At 39.6% G+C, this 25,276-nt stretch overlaps 1 protein-coding gene across 1 annotated transcript in view; it reads left to right on the forward strand.

Annotated features, from left to right (window-relative positions):
- Window positions 1-1,654: 1,654 nt before the first annotated feature.
- The window catches only part of LOC102837972 (transmembrane protein 192-like), a 35,924-nt gene continuing 12,302 nt past the window's right edge, over window positions 1,655-25,276 (forward strand). The window contains exons 1-5 of the mRNA XM_006864554.1: window positions 1,655-1,681; window positions 9,715-9,861; window positions 14,342-14,606; window positions 18,729-18,863; window positions 23,061-23,163. Coding sequence (XP_006864616.1) covers window positions 1,655-1,681; window positions 9,715-9,861; window positions 14,342-14,606; window positions 18,729-18,863; window positions 23,061-23,163 — 677 coding nt within the window. The remainder of the gene's footprint in view (window positions 1,682-9,714; window positions 9,862-14,341; window positions 14,607-18,728; window positions 18,864-23,060; window positions 23,164-25,276) is intronic.

The raw sequence follows: 25,276 nt of genomic DNA on the forward strand, positions 1-25,276 counted from the left end.
ATACCAGAAAGGTGTTTACCTGTGATCGGATATTTGCTTTATTGACTATGCAAAGGCTTTCGATTGTGTGGATCATGACAAGCTATGGGCAACATTGCGAAATATGAGTATTCTGGAACTTAATTGTGCTCATGAGGAGTCTGTACATGGACCAAGAGGCAGTTGTTTCAACAGAACATGGGAACACTGAATGGTTTAAAATTAAGAAAGGTGTGCGACAGGGTTGTATTCTTTCACCATAGTTATTCAACCTGTATGCTGAGGAAATAATCCGAAAAGCTGGGTTCTATGAAGAAAACTGTGGCATCAGGATTGGAGGAAGACTCATTAACAACCTGCAATATGCAGATGATACAACCTTGCTTGCTAAAAGTGAAGAGGACTTAAAAGCATTTACTGATGAAGATCAAAGAGCACAGCCTTCAGTATGGATTGCATCTCAAGGTAAAGAAAACAAAAATCCTCAGCACTGGACCAATAAACAACATTCTTATCCATGGGAAAAGATTGAAGTTGTCAAGGACTTCATTCTTTTTGGGTCATCTATCAATATTCATGGAAGCAGCAGTCAAGAAATCAAATGATGCATTGCATTAGGCAAATCTGTTGCACAAGACCTTTAAGATGTCAGCTTGAGGACTAAGATGTGCCTGACCCAACCCATGGTATTTTCAATAACCTCATATGCATGCGAAAGCTGGACAGTGAATAAGGAAGACCGTAGAAGAATTGATGCTTTTGAGTTATGGTGTTGGAGGAGAATATTGAAAGTGCCATGGGCTACCAAAGGAACAAACAGATCTGTGTTAGAAGAAGTGCAGCCAGAGTGCTTCTTGGAGGCCAGGATGGTCAAACTTTATCTTTCATACTTCGGACATACTGTCAGGAGGGACTAGTTGCTGGAGAAGGATATCATGTTTAGTAAGGTGGAGGGTCAGAGAAAAAGAGGAAGATCCCCAGCGATATGGACTGGTAAAGTGGCAGCATCAATGGGCTCAAGCGTGGCAGCAATTGTGAGGTTGGCCCAGGACCAGGCAGTGTTTCGTTCTGTTGCGCAAAGGGTCTCTATGAGTTGGCACCTACTCGATGGTACCTAACAACAACAATAGCTGTGCTTAGCGTCCTCCTGTGGCGCTATAAGATAAGCACTGGACCCAAGGTCGGCGGTTCAAAATCATCTGCGGCTCCTCGGAAAGCCTATACTTGGTCGCTATGAGTCGGAACGGACTCCATGGCCTTTAACAACAATAAAATAGCTGTGCTTGCAAACAAAAAATAAGCAAGACCAAAAGAAGTTAACTTTTTGAAAAGCATTAGTGGCAGCGGAAAATAGTTATATTTTGAATGATTCGGCACTAACCCACAGCAAGAAACAGACACACTATTGCTGGAAACTGCGCGAATCGAAAACATTTCCTGTGGCTCAGACCAATAGCCTCATTCTTCAGGGCTTAGCTGAGCACGCCTCTCTCATTAGCTCGCCCAATCGCGAGTGAGGAGGCGGGGCCCGGGCTCAGCCAAAGACGGGGCGGAGGAAAGTGGGTGTGCCTAGGGCGTGGCCGACTAGATCTGTAGGTTGCCGTCTTCCTCCTCCGGCTGCGCGGAGGCGTTGAAGAGGCCCTGCGGGCCAGGGCTCGGTTTCAAGTATTGGGCAATGGCGTCTGCAAGTAGGATGGAGGACGTGAGTGCACGGAAGTGGCAAATGGGAATCCCCTTGTTTCTGTGATAGGGTGCGCGGGGCGGCGACTGGGGGAAAAGCTACTCCAGCCACTGCGGCGGGGCGCCGCCTGCTCGCAGGGCCAAGTTGGGGAGCGCCATTGTGTTAGAAGTCGGCTGGCCATCGTGAGTTCGGTCCCCCCCCCTCCCCCAGTCAGTTCCAGCTCTGAGCTTATTTCTCCGGGTGGAGACCGGAGTAGGTTCCTGTGTGGTAGGCGCGCAGGTCTGGAGACTCCAAGCTAGTGCCTAGCTCACGTGCGGCGTACATCTGTGATCCTGGAACTGGACTCTTCACGTCATGCGCGTCTAGCCTGACGGCTCTTCCTTCGGTCGCATCTCTGTACGCTGGGCTGTGGGATTAGATCAGAATCCCTAGGAGGCACAGGGGTCTGTCTCTCTTTGCATGGCTCCCAATCCGGTTTTAGAAAACTAGACCAGAAGCGGCCCCAACGCCAATCTCTCGGGCTGACCTGTCACTCGCATCGCCTATATTAAAGAAAACTGTCGTAAGCTGTTTTGAATCTGTGTACGCTGTTCAGTGCCATCGACTCATTTCCGACTGATAGGGTTTCCAAGATTTTATATCTTTGTGGGAGCAGAAAGTCACATTTTTCTCCTGCAGAGCGTATAGTGGACTTGAACCATTGACCTTGTGGTTCACAGTCCAGTGCTTATCCAACGGAGCCACAGTGCTCCTGAATCTAGTTATAGTTGGAGTCAGTTCCAACTATGGTGACCCTGTATAGGGTTTGAGGCTGTAACTCTTATGGGAGCAGAAAGCTGCCTCATTCTGCCACAGAGCAGCAGGTAGATTTGAACTGCTGACCTTTCGGCTAACAGAGCTCCTTTTTTCTTAATTTAGTTTAGGAGAGTTTAAACCAGTAGTCCTGGTGTGGCACTGTGGATTAATACTCTGGATTGCAAGGTCGGTTTGAATTGTAAGGTCGATGGTTCAAGTTTACCAGCCATCCCATGGAAGCCCTATACAGGGTTGCTATGAGTTGAAACTAACTCGACGACACTTAACAACAACAACCCAGATTAGTGAAAAAGCGAGTAACCCTGTTTACAGGTTACGTAGTACAGTGGCATGACGTGATCAAACAACTCAGGAATTCTCCTGGACTTCTAGCAAGGAGTTACAGATTCGGGTGAGGTGTCTGGGCCACAAGACAACAGAAGTGCAAGGGAAGAGTTTAATAGAAAGCTAAAGTACACTAGATAAACAAACGGGTCTTTCTCTGAAAGCCAGTGAGATAGACATGGAACATGACTGTTTAGGGGTTATTTATGCTGTTATAAGGCCATTTCTGACGTTCTGGTAACTCATAGGCATTTCAGTCTCTCATCTCCTTATCTTGTCATCTTGTCTCAACACCTGTGTTAGTGGTCTCTTTTCACCGATGGCCTCCTGTGCGTTTCTTAACTGACTGTTGTGTGGCTTCTCTTGTGGCTGTTAGCATGTTTCTATGGGGGAGGTCTGCTCCTCTTTCCCCCTACTGTTGGGGTGGGGGTGTGTGTGTCTATTTCTCCTTCCTCACGTCCCTGTTCTATCAATGGCACAATTGCATACATTTTTGCTTAACTATTTTAAGACATTTTGGGGAAGCATATGTCTTTGAGCCCAGAATCAACTGGGTTGCCCCATGGGCCTATAAGAATAATTCTTGCCCTAGAGATATGCCAAGTTGATGCACTTTGGATTAGTAAATTAATAGGAATGAATGAAAAAAAAACAAAACACATGAAACGTTGCTCCATCCATAGGACAGCTTAGATTCTTGTGCAACAGTGACTATAACTAAATAATCTTGAGTAAATAAAGACTGCACATTGTCTAATAGAGCGCTGGTGTGGCTCTGTAGGATAATCATTTGACTGTTAACTATAAGGTTGGCAGTTCAAACCCACCTGCTGCTCTTTGGAAACCCTATATAGGGTGGATATGTGTCAGATCCTACTCGATGGCACACAACAACAACAACAACAATATTGAATAATAAGACTAAAATATCATTTTTCATTTGATAGAATGGAAAACTAGCTGTAAGACCTTGAAATCGATTTGCGATTCATAGATGAATGTATTTAGAATCCATTGTATTTGAGTATTAAAGGTGAGCTTCAAAAGCTGAGAGTTTGTGGAAAAATTGAATATTCAAGAGGAAAAGGAGAGACTTTTTTTTCTTTATAACTTTCTTTATAATGAATAATCTTAAAAATCTATTTCACCAAATAATTGGAGATTAAAGTTTTACCAACAGCTATGTCTCTAGATTACTTTAGCTCCTAGCAAGATGGCTGCTTTTAGTATTTTATGGATGTGATTTCTAGCATTCAGTAAAAATGTAAAAATGCTGGGCCATGTCATAGACCCAGATATGTAAAGAAGTAGTAAAGAAGTTAAAAGAGCTCAAACTGTATTAATTCGGGTTCTTTGTTTGCAAGTGGTGAAACAAATTTTTGGTGGAAGGAAGAAAGAAAGGAATATAGTGTAGGTTTAATAACTATAACTAGAACTTTGAAAGAACCCAAGCTAGGGTGCTCAAGAGACCTAAGTGACGGGAGTTGTTTTTGTCCCGTTCCCCCCCCCCCCCAAAGATTGTGTTCTAGAATTAAGGACCTCTGGTAGTACAGTGGTTAAGCACTTAACTGTGAACCGGAAGGTTGACCATTAGAATGTACCAGCTGCTTCCATAAAGGTTAGAGCCTTGAAAACCCTGTGAGGCAGTTATTTGTCACATGTAGGTTTACTGTGAGTTGAACTGACTTGATGTCAGTGGGTTTGGCTTCTTTTTTTGGTCCTCGAATTAATCTTCCTCAATCATGATCTCTTTGTTTTGTTGCTCATAGAGAGTTGCATTGGCTGGACCCTCTTTGGTTCCATGATAATCCCTTAACCAGAGTTAGGTGAAGTGTATTGAAGGATATTCCCAAAGAGACTTAATATAGAGGTAGATAGGTAAGTCCCCAAAGGAAATACAGGTTTGTCACAAAAGAAGAGGGAAGAGATACCCTGTAGACAAAACAACAACAAAAATAAAACAGTTGTCTTTTACAGATGTTGATTATAGTTATTGGCTACAGGATATAGTCAAGAGTGCTGCCTCTCACCTGTACCCATGCCCCAAGCCTGTTACCATGTGGTTCCTTGGCCTCTGCCCTGCTCAAGCAGTGTTATAAAGCTTTTTAGCATTGCAGGTAAATGTCCATAAGACACTTCTTTCCATCTTAAGTAAGTTTCAGCCTGAAGACACCTGGTGGGTCAGCAAACGTAGCTGCTCCTATTAGTTACCTAGATGTACCCCGCCCCGCACCACAAGTGAGCCGCCTGCTTGAAGACACTCAGCCTTACTGGCTCTGTGGGTCAGTTGGGAAGCATGTTACTCTGTCTTGTGCTTTGCGTCTTAGTTCTCTGCTGCCCCTTTGCCACCCTTCTATTGTCATAGCTCTCTGCCTCCTGGATCAAGAAGTTTCTGTGTACAAGGACCTCAGGGCCCAAAGTATGCTCTGTACTCCTTGATGATAGTGAGGTTCCCTCTGTTCCCCTGCCCCCCCCCCCAGCCCCTCACTTCCTATTTCTGAGATGGCTCTTTTTTATACCCAGTGGAATGGCAAAACTGACCGGTCCCTAGAGTTCCAAGTTTTACAGTCACAATTAATGATGAAATTTTTTGATTTCAAGAATTCTCTTCCTCTCACCTGTCATTTTTAGGTGAATTTGTAGGGTGGGTACTGTTGTTATAGTTTTTATGCATATTTCTTATAAGATCTATGTGACAGTGTATTTAATGTTAAGCAAATACATTTTCTTTACATCTAGTAAAAGCCGTAGAAAGGACACTGTACTGTAGTTCTCAAACCCTTCAATGCTGTAAGGTTAAAAAAAAGAGGTACACCGAAAAAAAAACCCAGTATAAGCCAACATATGAAATATCCACAATGAATGTTATGAGCAGTACATTTTGTAGGGTGCCTGAATGCACTAAATGGTTAACGCACTTGGCCGCTAAATGAAAGCTTGGCAGTTTGAGTCCACCCAGGGGCTCCTCAGAAGAAAGGCACAGTGATCTACTTTTTAAAAATTCACTCACACTCACTAAGTGCCATCGATTTGGATTCCAACTCATAGTGACCCTATACAGGGTTTCCAGGGAGCAGCTGGTGAGCTTGAACCGCCGGCCTTTTGGTCCAAGCCAACTCTACAGTCCAGCACATTAACCGTCAGCGCCATACCAGGACTCCAAAATTAGCCATTGAAAATTCTGTGGAGCACACCTCTACTCTTAACACACATGGGATCATCATGAATTGAAATTGACTTGATGGCAAGTGATAGTACATTTTATAGGAGTTTAAAATAGAAAAAAAATACTTGTGTTTAGTATTGCAAGAGATGTAAAAGAGGAACTTCCATTCCTGGACAAGTTGGAGTAACAGGGCAGTTGTTGTATGAAATAACCAAAAAGCATGTATGATATATGAAACAAGTTATAACCATGCTGGACATTAGATAATAGTCAGTGAAAGACAGTGATCTTTGAGAGATGAGAAACAAAGAACCCTGTAACTGTCATAGTTTTACTGCCTTGAGTTTTCAGGCTGTGGTAGACAAGAGTGAAGGGGAATCCTGCTGGAGCTAGGCAGACTCCTTGAGTTGAGGTTATGTTGTTGAATCTGGGGAGATCAAGGCACCATGCAGGCCACCATGCGTAAGGGCTACTGATGAGGGCGTAAGTATTTGAGAAATATCCTTAAAAGCTTGGCAAAAAACTACCTGAAAGGAGTAAAGAGAACAGTATTCATTGCTCCCCAGAACCAGGTGAAGTGCCTGTTCCACCAACCAGGATGGAAAACCTCATAGTTCACAGGGCATTAGGTACAGTACTCAAAGGATTTTGAATCAGTAGTGGGATTAATTAGTCCCAAGACTATACCATCAGCACTGGACTGTGAATTATAAGGTGTTCGGCTCAACCCTGCCAGCTGCACTGCTGGGGGAAAATGAAGCTTTCTGCTCATGCAAAGTTTTGAAGCCTCGAAATCTATACAGAGTTGCTATGAGTCAGAACTGACATGATGGCGCTTAGCAACATAAATGGCTCTGGAGTCCTGGTGTGGTGCTGTTTGGTAAGCACTGGACTGACTGGTAACTGCAACGTTGGTGGTTCAAATCCACCAGCTGCTCCTCAGAAACCATTTACAGGGTCACTATGAGTCAGAACCAACTCAGTGGCACTTAACAACAATATATATGGCTCTCGTTTTACCTAGTAAGACTTCAGAACAAGACAAAAAGGATTAAACTGTTTTCAGATAGTTCAGTTACTCTTCAGAACAAAGGTCTAGACAGTTTATAAGAACACACAAATGTTGAGCATCCAAAGAGGTAAAATTTGTAATGGTAGGTAATATAAAATTAAGGAAATACCACCTATAATGAGATCGTTGAAACAGACTCAGATGTTAGAATTAGCAAGGAAACATTAAACAATTATTGTAACTTCTCTGCATATATGAAAAATTAAGAGACTTTGAAGATATAAAAAGACCTAAATCAAACTTAATGGAGACAACAACAAGGCTGCCTTGGGGGACAGGGAACTTGCAAGGGTTTTTCCTTGTATGACCTTCAGTTCAAGTCTGCATAAACATCTAACTGCCCTATCTCTGTTTCCCTAGCAACTACAAGTTACATTCTTCTGATAAGGTCCCGCTTACAGCATGCATCAATAACACCAGATATTGCACTCTTTTCCCTGCTCCCAGCACCTCTTTTGTTATGTATATAAAATATACTTTCCACACTGGGTGTCAGTCACAGTATCTCCATCAGAGTACTGTGTCCCACCTGGTTTTAACTTTACTATTTTCATTTGTGTCTTCCTTGTTATTTTTTATCTCCTGTCACCTCTACTTGGTTTAATTTCTCCATGCATCACAGAGTATAGCCAGTTGTCAGACATGACAACTTCCTCCTTCAGTATCATTGGCTCTTGGTCATATGTTACCTTTTGAATGGTTGAACATCAACCATTTTCTTTTGGTACAGAGAAGCTATGGACAACACTGTGAGGTCTGAGTATTCTGGAACACTTAATTATACTCATGAGGAATTTGTACATGGGCCAAGAGGCAGTTGTTCGAGCAGAACATGGGAACACTGAATGGTTTAAAATGAAGAAAGGTGTGCGACAGGGTTGTATTCTTTCACCATACTTACTCAGCCTGTATGCTGAGCTAATAATCTGAGAAGCTGGATTATGTGAAAAAAAACGTGACATCAGGATTGGAGGAAGACTCATTAACAACCTGTGATATGCAGATGATATTACCTTGTTTGCTGAAAGTGAAGGGGACTTAAAGTATTTACTAATGAATATCACACCAGGACGCCTGGATCATGTCTTAGATGACAATGTTTATCTTTGTAATCCTCCTACCAACAACCATCCCTTATTCTATTTGTTACACTTTCTGTCCTTTGTAAAGTAAAGAGTCCTTAGCCTCATTCTTAATCATATTCTCAGGGTTTCCCTTTTGTCATACAGTTTTCACTTCCATCTCATTGCAGTGCAGGTCACCAACTTTCTAACTTTGTTGCGTCATTTGTGCTTTTTCATTTGCTAATTTATTTGGTACGTCTCCATATTATCCTTTGCCAATATTTTATTAATTATTCATTATGTTGTTCCTTGGTTCTTCAGTCCTTTGTCTTTAACCTCTTCAATGAAAACATAATCTTTTGGACAGGGACTGCATGTTATTTTTTCTCTCAGGCACAGTGCTTTATATATAGTGTTTTTGCTGTTGTGTGCCATCTAGATGATTCCAACTTATAACAACTTTATAGGGTAAGGTTGAGCTGTCCCATAGGGTTTCCCAGGCTTAATCCCTAAGGGAGCAGATTGCCAGGTCTTTGTTTCAGAGTGGCTGGTGGGTTCAAATTGAGGATCTTTTGGCTAACAGTCAAGCACTTAACATTGCACCACCAGGGCTTCTTTTATGCATAGTTGTTGTTGTTGTTGTTATGTGCCGTGGAGTCGGAACCGACTCATAGCGACCCTGTACAGGAGCTCTGCTATTGTAGTGGTTATGAGTCAGGCTGCTAATCTCAAGGTCAGCTAGTTCAAAACTACCATCTGTTCCATGAGAGAAGGATGAGGCTTTCTGCTCCCATAAAGATTTACAGCCTCAGAAGCCCTATACAGGGTCGCTATGAGTTGGAACCGGCTCCAGGGTGCACCACCACCACCACCACCAGTATTCAGTAAAGGTCCAAGATTGGATTACTGTGGATTGTTTGAATGCTTCAGAGAACTGTAGTGTAGTGTTCCTGTCAAGATACCACCTTTCATTATAACTAACTAAATTGCTTGGATGACAGCCCACATTATTCAACATTAATCTGCAATTTCAGTGAAATTACAACTACAATTGATCTTAGAACAACACAAGTTTGAACTACCTGGGCGTCACTTACACACACTTTTTTTCCCCGTTACTATAGCGGTGAACTCAAATCTTGCGAATATCAGTCAAAAACACTAAAGCAATTCATACACGTATAAGTGGACATGAGCCCATGCAGTTCAAATCTAAAGTCTTCACCCACTATTCAGAATTCTTTGGGACATCACAGACGTTTAAATATCACAACTATATACTATAATTTTGTTTAAAAAATGTAGGTAATTTAAAGTAGTATATCTGAGCTTGGGGCTACTTGAAGAAAGTTATTTGCTTTTTTCTCATTATGGATTACCTTGTTTGTGAGGTGTAAAAGATAAATAGGATGTCCTCCACCTGTTTTAATGCTTGTTGCTTCACCAAGTTGTAGACATTAGAATTATATAAAGGGTTTTTGAAAAATTGGCTTTAGATAGGAAATACCTTTTCTTGCCTGTTACTTGTGTAATGGTTTTAAAAGCTTTATAGTTTGTTTTAGAGAAATAATCCGGAAGTAGTGATTGTAACTTGCTTTTTTTTTCTGCATAGGGTTCCTTGGATCTTACCCAAAGTATTGAAGATGATCCCCTTCTAGATGCCCGTCTTCCACCACACCATTCATTGCAAGCTCAATTTAGACCCAGATTTCATCCTCTTCCTACAGTCATAATAGCAAATCTTCTCTTGTTAGTACACGTAAGTTGGCTGGGGAGAAAGTGATGTTCCCTAAAATTCTATAAGGTCCTCAGAGGGCAATTTAACTGTACAGCACTGTACTGCAGTTGCAAGGTCAGTAGTTCAAATTCACTCGCTACTCTTGGAAACCCTAAACAGGGTTGCTGTGAGTCAGCTGACTTGACGGCACTCAACAACAGTAATAATCACCACTGCTAGTATTGCAGTGGTTTAAGTGTTTGACTGCTAACATGCTCAGCATTAGGAACCCAACAGCCAGGAGAAAGATGTGGCCGTCTGCTTCTGTGAAGAGGACATCTCTGTGGAGCAGTTCTGCTCTGTCCTATAGGGTTGCTGTGGGTCAATGGCTAACTTGTGGGCAGTGGGTTTAGATTTTTGGAAGGACGTTGTTACTTCGAGCACTTACTGTTGAAGATTAAAGACGACAGCCTTCAATATGGATAATACTTCAACATGAAAGTATCCTTGCAATTAGATGATAAATGGAGACTATATTGAAGTTGTAAAGAGTTTCGTTTTACTTAGATCCACAATTAATACCTGTGGAAGCAACAGTCAAGAAATCACAGGACACATTGCATTGGGCGAATCTTCTGCGAAAGACCTCTTTAAGTGTTGAAAAGGAAAGATGTCACGTGACCCAAGCCATGGTATTTTCAATTACCTCATATGCATTTTCAGTTATCTCAGATTCTGGGCAGTGAATAAGGAAGACTAGAGAAGAACTGATGCATTTTAATTATGGTGTTGACAAAGAATATTAAATATAGCCTGAACTACCAGGATAAACAAATTTGTCAGTATGCTCCTTAGAAGCAAGGATGGTGAGCCTGTTTCATGTACTTTGGACATGATGTCAGAAGGAACCAGTCCTTGGAGAAGGATGTCATGCTTGATAAAGTAGACGGTCCGTGAAAAAAATAAAACCTTCAGTGAGTTCTACAGCAGCAAACTCAAACGTAGTAACAATTGAGAGGATGGCACGGACAGGGCAGTGCTTTTCATTTTATTGTATAAAGGATCTCTTTATACAAGAGCTGACTCCATAGCACCTAACACCGAGGATGCTGATCATAACAATACTGTCTACATTATCAAGGGACTGCAATATGGATGCCGTCAAGAGGACACTTTGTGTTCCTACCATAAGGGAACATTATGCAACTGTTCAAAAGAAATGGGCTAGATGTATACATTTTAGCATAGGGTAATCTTCATGATTATATTGAATTTTAAAAATGTTTACAACAGTGTGTATATGACCACTTGCAGTTTTTAAAAGTTTTTAAAGCCAAAAGAAATACATATTGCTTACATATATTTCTGTATTTAATAGTTTGTTGCTAGAAACAGTCATGTGATCCTATTATAAAACTATTTATTTCTGAGCGTAGAACTGAATCTTTAGTTATTTTTTTTTAAATAAATTGAGTGGTAGTTTAAAGGGCAGATAGCAGTTTTACATTAAATAAATTATATTTTATTTCATTGTAATGATTACAATCCCTTCCATGTACCATTAGTCAACAGTATTTACCTCTATTCCTTTTTATTTTTCCCGATGTACACATAACAAAACAGAAAATACATATTTGGTTAAATGTCTAAAGGGCACAATTAGCAAGCCAGCCTCCTGCCCATAGGCACACAGCTCTTCTCGCTCAGTCCATGGGCCTGGAGTCCTCAGCTACTCTTGTTTGTCTATGTCGTCATCTCTGCCACTGTATCTGCTGTCTCCGCTTTTCTGGTTAGGATCCCAGGCTCCACTTATGCTTTTCCTTCATGCTGGTCCTAAGGTCCTCTGATTCTGAAATAGAAGATTAACTACTACTCCCTTTGAATTGTTTTTCAATTCCTCTGGTGCATCATGCCTTTGATTCTGTGATATTGACTGCCCTAGCTTTAGAACTAAGAAAATCTTAATCTTTATAACTTAAAGTGTTAAAGACCACCTAATGTCTGTGTGCTGCTGCTGCTGCTGCTGCTGCTGCTGTGTATTGTTGACTTGATTCCTACTCATAGTGACCCTGTATCCCTGAAGCTGTAAAGTTTTACAGGAGCAATAAGGATCATCTTTCTCCTGGTGAATGGCTGATGGATTCAAATGCATAGCCCACTATGCTACTAGGGCTCCTTTATACAAAATGGAACAGTCGGGTTTAATGTACACTATATGTGGAGTGGTGGTGCTGGGTGGGGGTGTTCTCCTGGGGAAGTCTGAAAGTGGCTACAATATGTAGAAGGGTTGGAATAGATCAAAGGAAGGGACCACTCCAGGTTAAATAAGTGATTTATTATGGGGAAATTTTATATCCAAGACTTAGCCTTGGCTGCAGGAAGGGTAGATCTCTATGCTACTCCCCAGAGAGTATATGTTGTTGTTGTTGTCAGGAGCCATCGAGTTGGAACCGACTCATAGCGACCGCATGCACAGCAGAACGAAACAATGTCCGATCCTGGGTCAACCTCACTACCGCCACCACACTTGACGCCATCAATGATGCCACCTGGCTGATCCATCTCATTGGGGGTCTTCCTCTTTTTCTCTGATCCTCCACCTTACCCAGCATGACATCCTTCTCTAGCGACTGTTCTCTCCGGACAATGGTCTCTTTCAGAGAGTATATAGAGGAACTAAAGTGAGGTGGTCACATAACTCACTCTAGGAAATATGTTGACTTTTCAAAATTTTCTTTTCTGATTATCTAGATCTTGAATTGCCATAGCAATATTTTCAGTATCTTAGTTCTGATATAACAGAAGTCTACAAGTAGGTATCTTTAAAGAACAGAAACTCATTTTCTTACCAGTTCTGAAGGCTAAAAACCAAAGTCAGGGTCTTGTCTCTTAATTCCTTCCATGTCAGTACCAGTATTTTTGGTTCCTTGATGATCCTCACATGACATTTGTCTTCTCTCATGAGTGTGTGTGTGCCTCTGTGTCTAAACTGCTTTTTTCATAAGTGGTTAAAAAATTATTAAATTGAAAATAATACCCTATGCGTGGTACTGTAGAATGAACAGTGGACTACTAACTGCACACTCAGTGATTCAAACCTACCAGTTGCTACTCAGAAACCATATACCAGGTCACTGTAAGTCAGAACTGACTCTAAGGCACTTGAAAACAACATCACTGAGAAATCAAATCAGACCCATTGTCAAGATGATCCAACTCATAGTAACCTTACAAAGCAAAGAAACACCTATTTCTAAACAGGATTATGTCCACAGGGCCTAGGATTCCAACACATTTTCTGGAGGTGGTGATGGTGGTTATGTGCTGTGGAGTCGGTTCCAACTCGTAGCCACCCTGTATAGGGTTTCTGAGGCTGCTGGACTGCAAAGTTGGTTTGAACCACAAGGTCGGTGGTTTAAACTACCAGTTGCTACTGGGAAACCCTATACAGGGTCGCTATAGGTTGGAACTGACCTAATGGCACGTAACAACAACAACAAAACTTTATGGGAGCAGAAAGCCTCATCTTTCACCTGCAGAACTTTCCTGCTAGTGTTTCAAACTGCTGACCTTGAGATTAACAGCCCGACTCTTAACCACTAAGCCACCAGAGGTGCTTAATTTTTGTGGGGGGGAGTAATGGTGGGTGGACACAATTCAATCTGTGATAGCAATAGCAATTATTACTACTTTTGACAAATGTTTTAAATAATTTGTCACATGCTACTATTTCAGTTTTTGTTAGAATTTGAATTCTCAGGGGATGCTTATGTTCTTGGTCTGGAAAGTACACTTTGAGAACCACTGCTCTGCATAGACGTCCATCCGGACCAGTACATGGAGATTTGAGTTACTCTTTTTGTGGCTGTATAGTATCCTATAATATGGATGGATGTGTTATTTATACAGGCATGGTACTATGGATGGACACATACACGTGGGCAACTTTAGTTATTTGCACTTAAAAAGACATGTAGTAAATATTTGTGTCCTATATCCTACATCTTGTGCTTTTATTTGATGGCAGGATTTCTGGATAAAAATGTTTCCATATTAATTTCCAAAAGCAATTCCCAGTTCTGTCACCAATATATGAAAATATCTGTTTGCCTGTGTTCTTGCACCAATCTTGTACATTTTTGTTAAGCTAATTGTTTTGTTATTCTTATTCTTAGAAAATGAGAAATACATTTTTTAAGCCATAATTTTTATTAATTACCTTTGAGATGCTAAATTAACCATTTTACTCTTTAATGAAAGAAAGGTATGCAGGAAATTACACATAACATTAAATCTTTGATAGGGCTGAACTTCTGTGATTTTGTGTATTCCCAATTTTCTGCAGATTTTATATTTGGTTAAGAAAAATTCATAAAAATGGTAAAAGACATATGCTTATAAATGTATTCATAAACAAAGGGTAAAATAAGTAATAGTCTTAAAAGTATGTGCTGGGATAGTAAGTGTTTTCCAAGTCCAAATAATTTAGTAATAATCCTATTGCCTTTTTTTCCCCCACCAGGTTGTGTTTGTTGTTTTAGCGTTTTTAACAGGTATGCTTTGTTCTTATCCTAATCCACATGAGGACAAATGTCCAGGAAACTACACGAACCCGTTGAAAGTTCAGACAGTCATAATCCTTGGAAAAGTTATTTTGTGGATTCTGCATATAGTTCTTGAGCGCTACATCCAGTATCACCACAGCAAAGTAAGGAAACGAGGCTATAACATGATCTACCGATCCACCAGCCATCTTAAAAGACTTGCATTGATGGTACACTCCATGGGTAAGCTTCTTTGCTTTTTTGACTTTTCTGTAGCTTGTTTGGCAACAGCGTCAGCAGAAAGAAAATGTGAAGTTTGATTTCATAATCAGATACCTTCTCTTATATTTGTGAGAGTGACGTGGCCACTGAAAATTGTATTACCTTAATGTTTTGCAATGTTGAAGAGTTAGCACTGTACTGCTAATTGCAAGGTCAGTGGTTCAAATCTACCAGCCACTCTTCGGGAACCCTATATAGGGTCGCTATGATTTGCAACTGATTTAAGGGCACTTAACAATAACAATAATGCCTTGAAAAGAGTCTCTGGGTAGTGCAAACAGTTAAGCGCTTAGCCACTAACCCGAAGGTTGACAGTTTGACTCCATCTTAAGGTACCTTGGAAGAAAGATTTGACAATCTACCTCTCAAAAGTCACAGCCATTGAAACTCCTATGAAGCCGTTCTACTCCGAAATAGCTGTGATTTCCATGAATTAGAATCAACTCATTGGTTTTTTTTTTTGGTTTTTGTTATAATGGGTATAACCTTAATTTTTCATTGAAATTGGTATTTTTAATGAAATGGTATCTATGTATCCCAGTGCAAAATACAGAAATTTTCACTGTTCTGGAATCTGCTGGTTTATTCATCAAGGTATAAATGCTGTTGCTGTTTGAGATCTCTGGGGATAAAAAGAAATTTAAAAAAAATGAAATTACTTGCTTTTTTTTTGCAATAGGAGATGGTGATGAAATATTTGGTGGAAAATTTATCTGCAGGGTAAGTTCCTAGGAAAAAGAGGGATTCTTATATAATAAGATACATTACCCAAAAGGGAAAAGTTGAAAAACATACAGGTCATAATTTATGAAGGTAAGATCAAAAGGTCCAGCCAGGCAGGACTTACAATGCCTGAGTACCTGCTTTCCTTGACTATTGCAGGCTTCAGAATTTAAGGGTTTAATGGAATTTTCTTGAACTCCCTTAGCTATTTTTTACTTGATGCCAAAGTGTCTACATTTGAGTCTAGAATGAAACTTAAATATTTCTGTATTCAGATAGAATTGAGTGTTCCTTGGAAAAACAGTATTATAGAATTTAAAGATTTTCTTTGCTGTACGCATTGTTCTGTATGCATTTCCTTTAAGGACACATTTCAAGTTCATTCTTTCAGTGAAAGCTAGAGGGCTGTTGCTGTAACAGAGAGAAACAGGGTCAAACTCTTTCATAGTAATGCCTAATCTTGACAAAGGTGGTTACTGCTCTTTGCGTTTCCAAGGGTGAACTTGGTTTAGTTAACCGTTAATTGCGTAGTACTCTCTTTGGCCAGAAGATGTCACTATAATGTTTCCCCCCCTAAAATAAAACAAAAACCTGTTTTTAACTACTGAAAGAACTTAACTTGCTGTGTCGCTAAAATAGTGTTCAGTTTCTCAGGTTTTTTGGTTATTTTTTTATCTGGAGATAGCTTTTTTTCCTTTTTTTTTTAAGCTTACAAAGAGATTGGTCTTTACTTTTCTTCTAACACTCAAATTCTTGTTAAATATGAGACTCTTAATCATGATAAACCAAATAGTTAAATTCCAAATTACACTCCTTTTTTATTACTCATGTGAGAATCCAGAAAAATCAAAGGAAATGAAGCATATATTTACCTTATTCCTATTTTGTTTGAGTATTTTTTTTTTCTTATTTGAAGAAAAAGAAGGTAAATCTCTTGGGATACGAAACGTCAAGCTAATTAGAAAGAATTTAACCATTCTATTTATCACATGTGATAGTGCTATAGGATATCGATGAACTTTTCATTCTTTAAAGGAAAAGTAAATATTTGTGTGTGTGGAATCAGAAGGCTGGGTTGTGCTTTCCTCCTTAGTAAAGAATATTTAGCTGACTTAACTGTTTTCCTTCTTTAGATCCAAATATATTTTGAACTCTGTTAAATATTGTTAATTACACAGAAAGTTGCATATTTAGATCTTTTTGCCCACTGAAATTTAAGTTAGGACTGTCACTGAAAAGCATTAATTTTCAACCTATCGTATGGACCTATCTTTGACCAGAAAGGGTAAACCCAGAAATTGAGAATATGGAAAAGTTTGTGATAACTACTCCAGAAGGTGAATTCTGGAAGGAATATTTATTTTTAAAAGCAGCCTGAACTGAGATTTTTGTACTGGACAGACCTTCTTCAAGGAGGGCCCCTTAATAATGTCCCAAAAATTTCTCCTTTTAGGGAAATGTGTGCCCATTCCACCAGATGAAAAACTGTCCATTAAATATTAATCATCTCTCACAGTGCTGACTCAAAAGGTGTTTGTCAGTGCACTGAAAATCCACTGACAACTCTTTTCACATTCTGTGCATAGGATTTTTCTAGTGCTCAACTATGAACCAAAAGGTCAGTAATTCAAGACCACCAGCTGCTTTTTGGGAGGAAGATGTGGCAGTCTGCTTTCATAAAGACTGCAGCCTTAAAGACTTAAAAGAGGCCCTATGGAGCAGTTCTAAGGAGCTCTGGTAGCGTAGTGGTTATGAATGGGCTGCGAACCGCAAGGTCAACAGTTCGAAACTACCAGCCATTCCGTGGGAGAAAGATGAGGCTTTCTGCTTCCATAAAGATTTACAGCCTCGGAAACCCTGTACAGGGTCGCTGTGAGTCGGAACCGAGTCCACAGCACATAACCACCACCACTATGCAGCGGTTTTACTCTGTTTATGGGATCACTATGAGTTGGAATCTATAGCAATGGATAGGATTCTAAATATTTGTCATATATTCACTCATTTATTCCTTATAATAAAAACATTGTTATGCCCATTTTCCAATGAGTAAGATGAACTGCAGCGATGTTAGGTAATTTGTCCAAGGTAAGATGATGCAACCTTGCTTGCTGAAAGGAAAAATGACTTAAAATACTGATGAGGATCAAAGACTACAGCACCCAATATGTATTGTACCTCAATATAAAGAAAACAAAAATTCTCACAATTGGACCAATAAATAACATGATAAACAGAGGAAAGATCGACACTGCCCAAGATTTCATTTTGTTTGGATCCACAATCACTACTCACAGAAGCAGTAGTCAAGAAATCAAAGGATGTAATTACATTACCAAATCTGCTGCAAAAGATCATTTTAAAGTTTAAAAAAGCAAAGATATCAGTTTGAGGACTAAGGTGTGCCTGACCCAAGCCATGGTATTTTCAATAGCCTCATATGCATGTGAAAATTGGACAGTGAATAAGGAAGGCTGTTGAATAATTGATGCATTTGAATTATGGTGTTAGTGAAAAATATTGAAAGTCACTTGGACTGCCAAAAAAGCAAACAAGTGTGTCTTATAAGAAGTACACCCAAAATGCTCTTTTGATATGAGGATGGTGAGACTTCATTTTTCATACTTTGGGCATGTCATCAGGAGAAATAGAGACGGATATCATATATGGTAAGGTGGAGGTTCAGTGAAAATGAGGAAGACTCTGAAAGAGATGGATTGACACAATAGCATCAACAATGGATTCAAACAACAATTCTGTGGATGGCTCAGGACCAGATACTATTTTGGTCTGTTATGCACAGGGTCACTGTGAATCACGACCAACTCAACAGCAGCTAACATCAATAGCAAGCAGCAAGCAATGTGGTCAGGCTTTTCATCCAGGCAGTGTGATCATTGCAACTCCTTTAACTGTAGTACAGTTCTACCATTGGCAAGCTGTATATGGCTGGAGTGGGCTGATAGGATGCTCTAATGCCTGTAGATCCTGAAGACATGTGTAATACAAGTTTCTAAAAACCATAATACTTTTTAAATATACAGGGAATCCAATTAAATACCATTGTTGATAATTCTATAAAATAGAACAAAAGTTCCATAGTTGTTAAGAAAATTGATACTTTTATATATGAATGTTGTGGCATCATTAACACTTAGATACATTTTTTCCCTCACAAGCTTAGCAGTTTTTGGTGTTCATCCTCTAACTTCTTTTGCTGATAAACACAAATGGTCCTCTGTGTGTGAAAGTTTGCATTCATGTATGTGCGTGCACTGTGTGCCCTAGGTGTGTGTTTGCGCCTGTGTGTGTGTGTCAGTGCTATCTCTGGCTAACACTGTTCTTGTTTCTTTTTGTCAGGCAACACAGCACTTCTTCTCTTACTGAGCATTCAGCATTCCTTTCCTGAGCCCAGTAAATTGTATCTTGACTTCATTTTGGCCATCCTGGGCCTGGAACTGATCTGTTCCGTGACATGTCTGCTAATTTACACAGGTGAGAATTACAACTGAGCTGTCTTTGTAAAGACCTTTTAACTGCTTCATCTCCTCCCAGTTGGAAGCTTAGCTTATTATCTTAGAGCCAGGGACGTATTTCTTTGTAGCTGAGAACCTGCTTAGCACCATATGTTTCTTTGCTAACTGTATGCAGACTTCTCTAATTTCAAACTAACAGAAAGATACAATTACCACCAGTGAGGTTCCATTCCTAATTTTCGGTCTTCAACCAGTGCTGCCAGCTAAAGTGAAAGCTTTTCGTTAGAAAACAGAAACAAAGGGAAAAGAAAAAGGTTTTGATTCCCCAAAAGCTGCTGAAGTGTAAGACTGGCATTTAATCATCAAAAAAAAAAAGTAAATAAATTATACATAACTAATCTTTGCTCTGGTAGCGTAGTGGTTACGAATCGGGCTGCGAACCTTAAGGTCAGTGGTTCGAAACTACCAGCTGCTCCGTGGGAGAAAGATGAGGCTTTCTACTCCCATAAAGATTTACACCCTCGGAAACCCTGTACAGGGTCGCTATGGGTCGGAACCGACTCGACGGCACTTAACAACAACAACAACAATCTTTGCTTAGCCCAAGTTTGCTGTGGGCAAATCATGTAGCAGCTCACTTTCTAGAACTGCTTGAAAGTTGTGTTTCTCTGTCTTTCACACACACACACACGTACACACCTTTCAGTGGAATTAAAGTATTTAGGGTTAAGCTATGTTAACATAAAAATAACATGGAAGGATACTCTAACAGATGAAAGATTCAAGTCCTGGTGAAATTTAGATTTCAATATTGCTGCACTATTAACATGCATTAAAATCTGGCCATGAAAGCAGCTGACTTGATGTTATTGAGTTGATAATTGCTGTGACAACAAAATACCTCACATATTCAGATGACCATTTTGACAGAGACCCCTTTTCTTGTGCTGGGGAAGAAGTTATATGGGTCTTAACTTGTGCTTCATTGTATTGATCTTTTTTGTGTCTTCTTGTGACCAGAAAAGGATTTATAGTGTAGGGATGTACTGAATAGTTTGTCTACTTGAAATATGTGACTGATTTCTCATTTTTAATTGGCTTTTACAATTTTGTACTTGGTGGTGGTGATGGTATATGTCGTGAAGTTAGTTCTGACTCATAGCTACCCTGTGTAATAAGGTTTCCAAGGCTGTAAATCTTTACTGGAGCAGAAAGCCTCATCTTTCTCCTATGGAATGGCTGATAGTTTTGGCCTTGAGGTTAGCAGCTTGACTCGTAACCATTATGCTTTGTACTTATCGGCTAACAGTTAGCAAAATTAGGTAGAGGATTTAAAATAGAAAAGAAGGTATGTTCCACCCAGTCAACTTTTTTGAAAAGAATGAGACTTTAATTTCTAAATAATGGTTATTTTTTAGTGGAAACTGCTCAGGACTTCAATAAAGTGATCTATGTGTCAGAAACAAATTAATCCTGTTGAAATTATTCCATTCTCTGATATGTCCGTCAGTTGTTGTAACTTGTAGTTAGAATTCAAATTTATGCATATATTCATTTAGTGTGCTACTTCTTATTAGTATTACAGGAGTGTAGTAAACTTTCAGTAAAGTATCAGGTGGATAACTTTTTAAAAGTGCTTTCTGTAATGCATAATGCTCCATGACAAAGAAGTGACAACTGTATCCCAAAGATTATGTTAATGTCATGTAAATCAGGGGACATTTATGTGTTTAAAATGTAGTCCAAGAGTTATTTCTCTGGGATTTACTCTAGAGATATGCTTGACATTTTAAATTCATCATACTATAAAATAAGTCATGTACTCGTTGGTTAAAAACAAAAAAACTGAGTCCATTTGAAAAGAGGCAATACAGCCTTGGAAACCCTGTACAGGGTCGCTATGAGTCGGAACTGACTCCACGGCACATATCAACAACAACAACACTTAAACTTGAACAAAAAAGAGAATTTCCTTTAGTATATAAAATTTATACTTATCTTTTATCTTCCTAAATTATAAAGAATTGCTTTTAATCCATAAGAGAATTCTGTATTCATTATTAAATGTTATATTTGAATAAATCTCACATTGTTGTATTCCTTAATTTAAGAAAACCTGATAGTGTTTCATTCGGACATGTAAAAATAAAGGGATAATTTACATAAGAATTATATAATTACTATATAATTATTTTAAATGTAGTACGGGTTTCTGCAAACATGGCTCCTCCCCTCAAAGGTTTAAGCATAATTGTTTTCCTTCCACATTCTCAGTAATACTTACTTTAAAATTACATTGCTGTTAAGTTCCTTTAAATCGGTTCTGACTGAGAGCAACTCTGTATACGGTTTCTGAGGAGCGACTGATGGGTTTGAACTTATGACCTTGGAGTTAGCTCTCCAGTGCTTATCCTACAGTACTACCCTAGGACTTTTGAATTATGTTGCTATTGTTGTTAAGTGACATCGAATAGGTTCTGACTCAAAGCGACCCTGTGTAAGATTTCCGAGGAGCAGCTGGTGGGTTTGAACTACTGACCTTGTGGTTTGCAGTCCAGTGCTGATCCTATAGCGCTATACCAGGAAACGTACTATTAGCTCTGACAGGAGAAACTTTAGGGAGTAACTTCTAGGGACGTTGCTTAGTGTATTGTGTCACAAGTAATTTAAGGCTCGTCCCCTGATATACATGACATTCACATAATCTTTGTGATACATGAATTTTTCTTGATTCTCTTTGCTAAAAAATGGTTTAAAAGGAGCTATCCCTGTAGCGTAGTAGTTTTGGGCTGATTTTTGCAAGGTTAACAGTTTGAAACTACCTGCCACTCTGCAAGAAAAAGATGACGCTTTCTGTTTATATTTATAGCCTCGAAAACCTAATAGAGGTTTGCTTTGAGTTGGAACTGACTCCACAGCACACACCATCACCGTCACCAGTTTCAGTATGGTTAATAGTATTTTCTGGACGTGATTGTTTGATGCAGTGATTCTAACTGAAACTGGACCAATTTAATTTCATTATTAGGAGCTAATCTCTAGAGCTAAACTCCTTTCAAGCATTAATTTGCACGTATGCCTTTAGAGGGGAAAACTGGGAGAATAAGTTAATTAGTAAGTTCCAACATGATAATAAATTGAATTGCTTTTTTGTTCTAAAAATAGTCAAATGGATCAGTAAATCAATAATTTCCAGTTATCATCCTTCTGTACAGAATGAGGAAAAATGTAAATACTCAGCAAATCCACCTATTCCTTTTAGTGTTTTACTGATTTTTGCGTACATGCTTTCCTTGACTTGTGATAGAAAAGCCAATGGAGAACTTCCTCTTCCATGTAGTTTGTATTTGTATTGCTACTTGACCTGGTAGCGTAGTGGTTACGAATCGGGCTGCGAACCTTAAGGTCAGCGGTTCGAAACTACCAGCCGCTCCGCGGGAGAAAGATGAGGCTTTCTACTCCCGTAAAGATTTACACCCTCGGAAACCCTGTACAGGGTCGCTATGGGTCGGAATCGACTCGACGGCACTTAACAACAACAACAACTTGACCTGTGGTCTGAAAAATGCTGAGTTCATGTAATTTACCTTAAAAATTACAAAGATGGGCCTGAAAGATGGACATTTTTATATTGTCAGACTATGGGCATGTCCTTCATTTCTAACTTTTCAGTTTTATTTTAATACCATATAACTGTTACCGTCTTTTCCCAATTCAAGAAGTTTCTATGTCTAAGATTAATGTGCTCTACGTTTCTTCATTTATGAAAGCTTATGATGTAGAAGACAACATTTTAGGGATATAATATTTGAACATAAGCAACTTATGTCCAATTCAACAGCAGCTCATGTACCAACCTTTCCTCAGGCCTTATCAACTTCAACCCTTTAATGGCATTGGACATAGTTAATCATTCCTTCCTTCTAAAATGTCTTCTTCACTTGCTCTGGGATTCGCCACCTTCTTGTTTTCACCTGCTGTCTGACTGGCTGCTCCACCTTAATGTTCACTAGAGAGTCCTGGTACATAGTATGGCTCCCAGTGTTTGAGTACATTAATAAACAGATATGATACGTACCTATTTACTCACTGTATGAAGCAGTTTTGTACACATTAATTTATTTGAAAAGAACATCCAATTGATGTAGTTTGAGTAAATTAAAACAACATTTTTCATTATAAGATCATCTGACTAATCATTACTTTATTGTTTTAGTGAAAGTTCAAAATTTTAATAATGCTAAAGCAAGACCTGATGTACTTGAAGAAGAAAAAATCTATGCTTATCCCAGCAATATTAACTCGGAGACTGGATTCAGGTAAGACTTCAGAAAGGAAGATTCAGGAAAGAAATTTTAAAGCTTTATTCCTTCCCTAGAAACCATTCTAAGCCTTGGAGTTTGTCTATGCTTATGCACACTTTATGTTGTCAGTTGTTGTTAGGTGCCATCGACACAGTATCGACTCACACCGACCCAATGCACAACAAAATGAAATGCTGCCTGGTCCTGGGCCAACCTCATAATTGTTGCCACGCTTGAGCCCAGTGATGCTGCCACTTTGCCAGCCCATCTCGCTGGAGGTCGTCCTCTTTTCCCTGACCCTCCACCTTACCAAACATGATATTCTTTTCCAGGGACTGATCCCTCCTGACAATATGTCTGAATATGAAAGAAAAGTCTGGCCATCCTAGCCTCCAAGAAGCACTTTGACTGCACTTCTTCCAACACAGATCTGTTGGTTCTTTTGCCAGCATGGTATTTTCAATAGCCTCATATGTATGCAAAAGCTGGACAGTGAATAAGAAAGACCGTAGAAGAATTGATGCTTTTGAGTTATGGTGTTGGAGGAGAATATTGAAAGTGCCATGGGCTGCCAAAAGAACCAATAGATCTGTGTTGGAAGAAGTGCAGCCAGAATGCTCCTTGGAGGCCAAGATGGCCAAACTTCATCTCTCATACTTCAGACATATCGTCAGGAGGGACCAGTCATTGGAGAAGGATATCATGTTTGGTAAGGTGGAGGGTCAGAAAAAGAGGAAGACCCCCCAATGAGATGGATTGGCAAAGTGGCACCTTACTACTCAAACATGGCAACAGTAGTGAGGTTGGCTCAGGATCTGGCAGTATTTCGTTCTGCTGTGCATAAGGTCACTTTGAGTCGGTACCGACTTGATGGCATGTAACAACAACAACAACATGGCACTTTCAATATTTTCCTCCAACACCATAACTCAAAAGCATCAATTCTTCTACGGTTGTCCTTATTCACTGTCCAGCTTTCACATGCATATGAGGTTATTGAAAATAGCATGCTTGCGTCAGGTGCACCTTAGTCCTCAAACTGACATTTTTGCTCTTCAACACTTTAAAAAGGTCTTGTGCAGAAGATTTGCCTAATGAAATATGTCATTTGATTTCTTGGCTGCTGCTTCCATGAGTGTTGATGGTTGATCAAAGAAAAATGAAGTCTTTGACAGCGTCAATCTTTTCCATTGATATGAATGTTTTTTATTGGTCCAGTCGTGAGGATTTTTGTTTTCTTCACATTGAGATGCAATCCATATGGAAGGCTGAGGTCTTTGGTATTCATCAGTAAGTACTTTAAGTCCTCTTCACTTTCAGCAGTCAAGTTGTATCATCTGCATACTGTAGGTTGTTAATGAGTCTTTCTCCAATCCTGATGCCACGTTTTTTTTCATATAACCCAGCTTCTTGGATTGATTATTTGCTCAGCATTCAGGTTGAATAAGTATGGTGAAAGAATACAATCCCTGTTGCATACCTTTCCTAATTTTAAACCATTCCTTGTTCCCATCTTCTGTTCAAACAACTGCCTCTTGATCCATGTACAGATTCCTCATGAGCACAATTAAGTGTTCAGGAATACTCATACTTTGCAATGTTGTCCTTAGCTTGTCATGATCCACACAATTGAAGGCCTTTGCGTTGTCAGTAAAGCACAGGTTAACATCTTTCTGATAGTCTCTGCTTTCGGCCAAAATCCATCACACATCAGCAATGATATCCCTTGTTCCACATCCTTTTCTGAATCCGGCTTTGCTCTCTAGAAGTTCTATGTCAATGTATGGTTGCAGCTGTTTTTGTATTACCTTTAATAAAACTTTATTTGCATGGGATATCAAAGAGATCGTCAGATGATTTTCACATTCCATTGGATCACCTCTCTTTGGAATGGGCACAAATACGGATCTCTTCCAATCAGTCAGGCAGATAGCTATCTTCCAGATTTTTTGGCATAGATGAGTGAGTGCCTCCTGTGCTGCCTCACTTTCTTGAAAGATTTCCATTTTTATTCCATCAATTCCTGGTGCCTTGTTCTTTGCCAATTCCTTCAATGCACCTTGGACTTTTCCTTCTGTGTCATTGGCTCTTGATCATATGTTGTCTCTTGAAATGGTTTAACTTTGAC

This window comes from Chrysochloris asiatica, unplaced genomic scaffold (assembly GCF_000296735.1).
Source record: "Chrysochloris asiatica unplaced genomic scaffold, ChrAsi1.0 scaffold00066, whole genome shotgun sequence".
NCBI lineage: Eukaryota > Metazoa > Chordata > Mammalia > Afrosoricida > Chrysochloridae > Chrysochloris > Chrysochloris asiatica.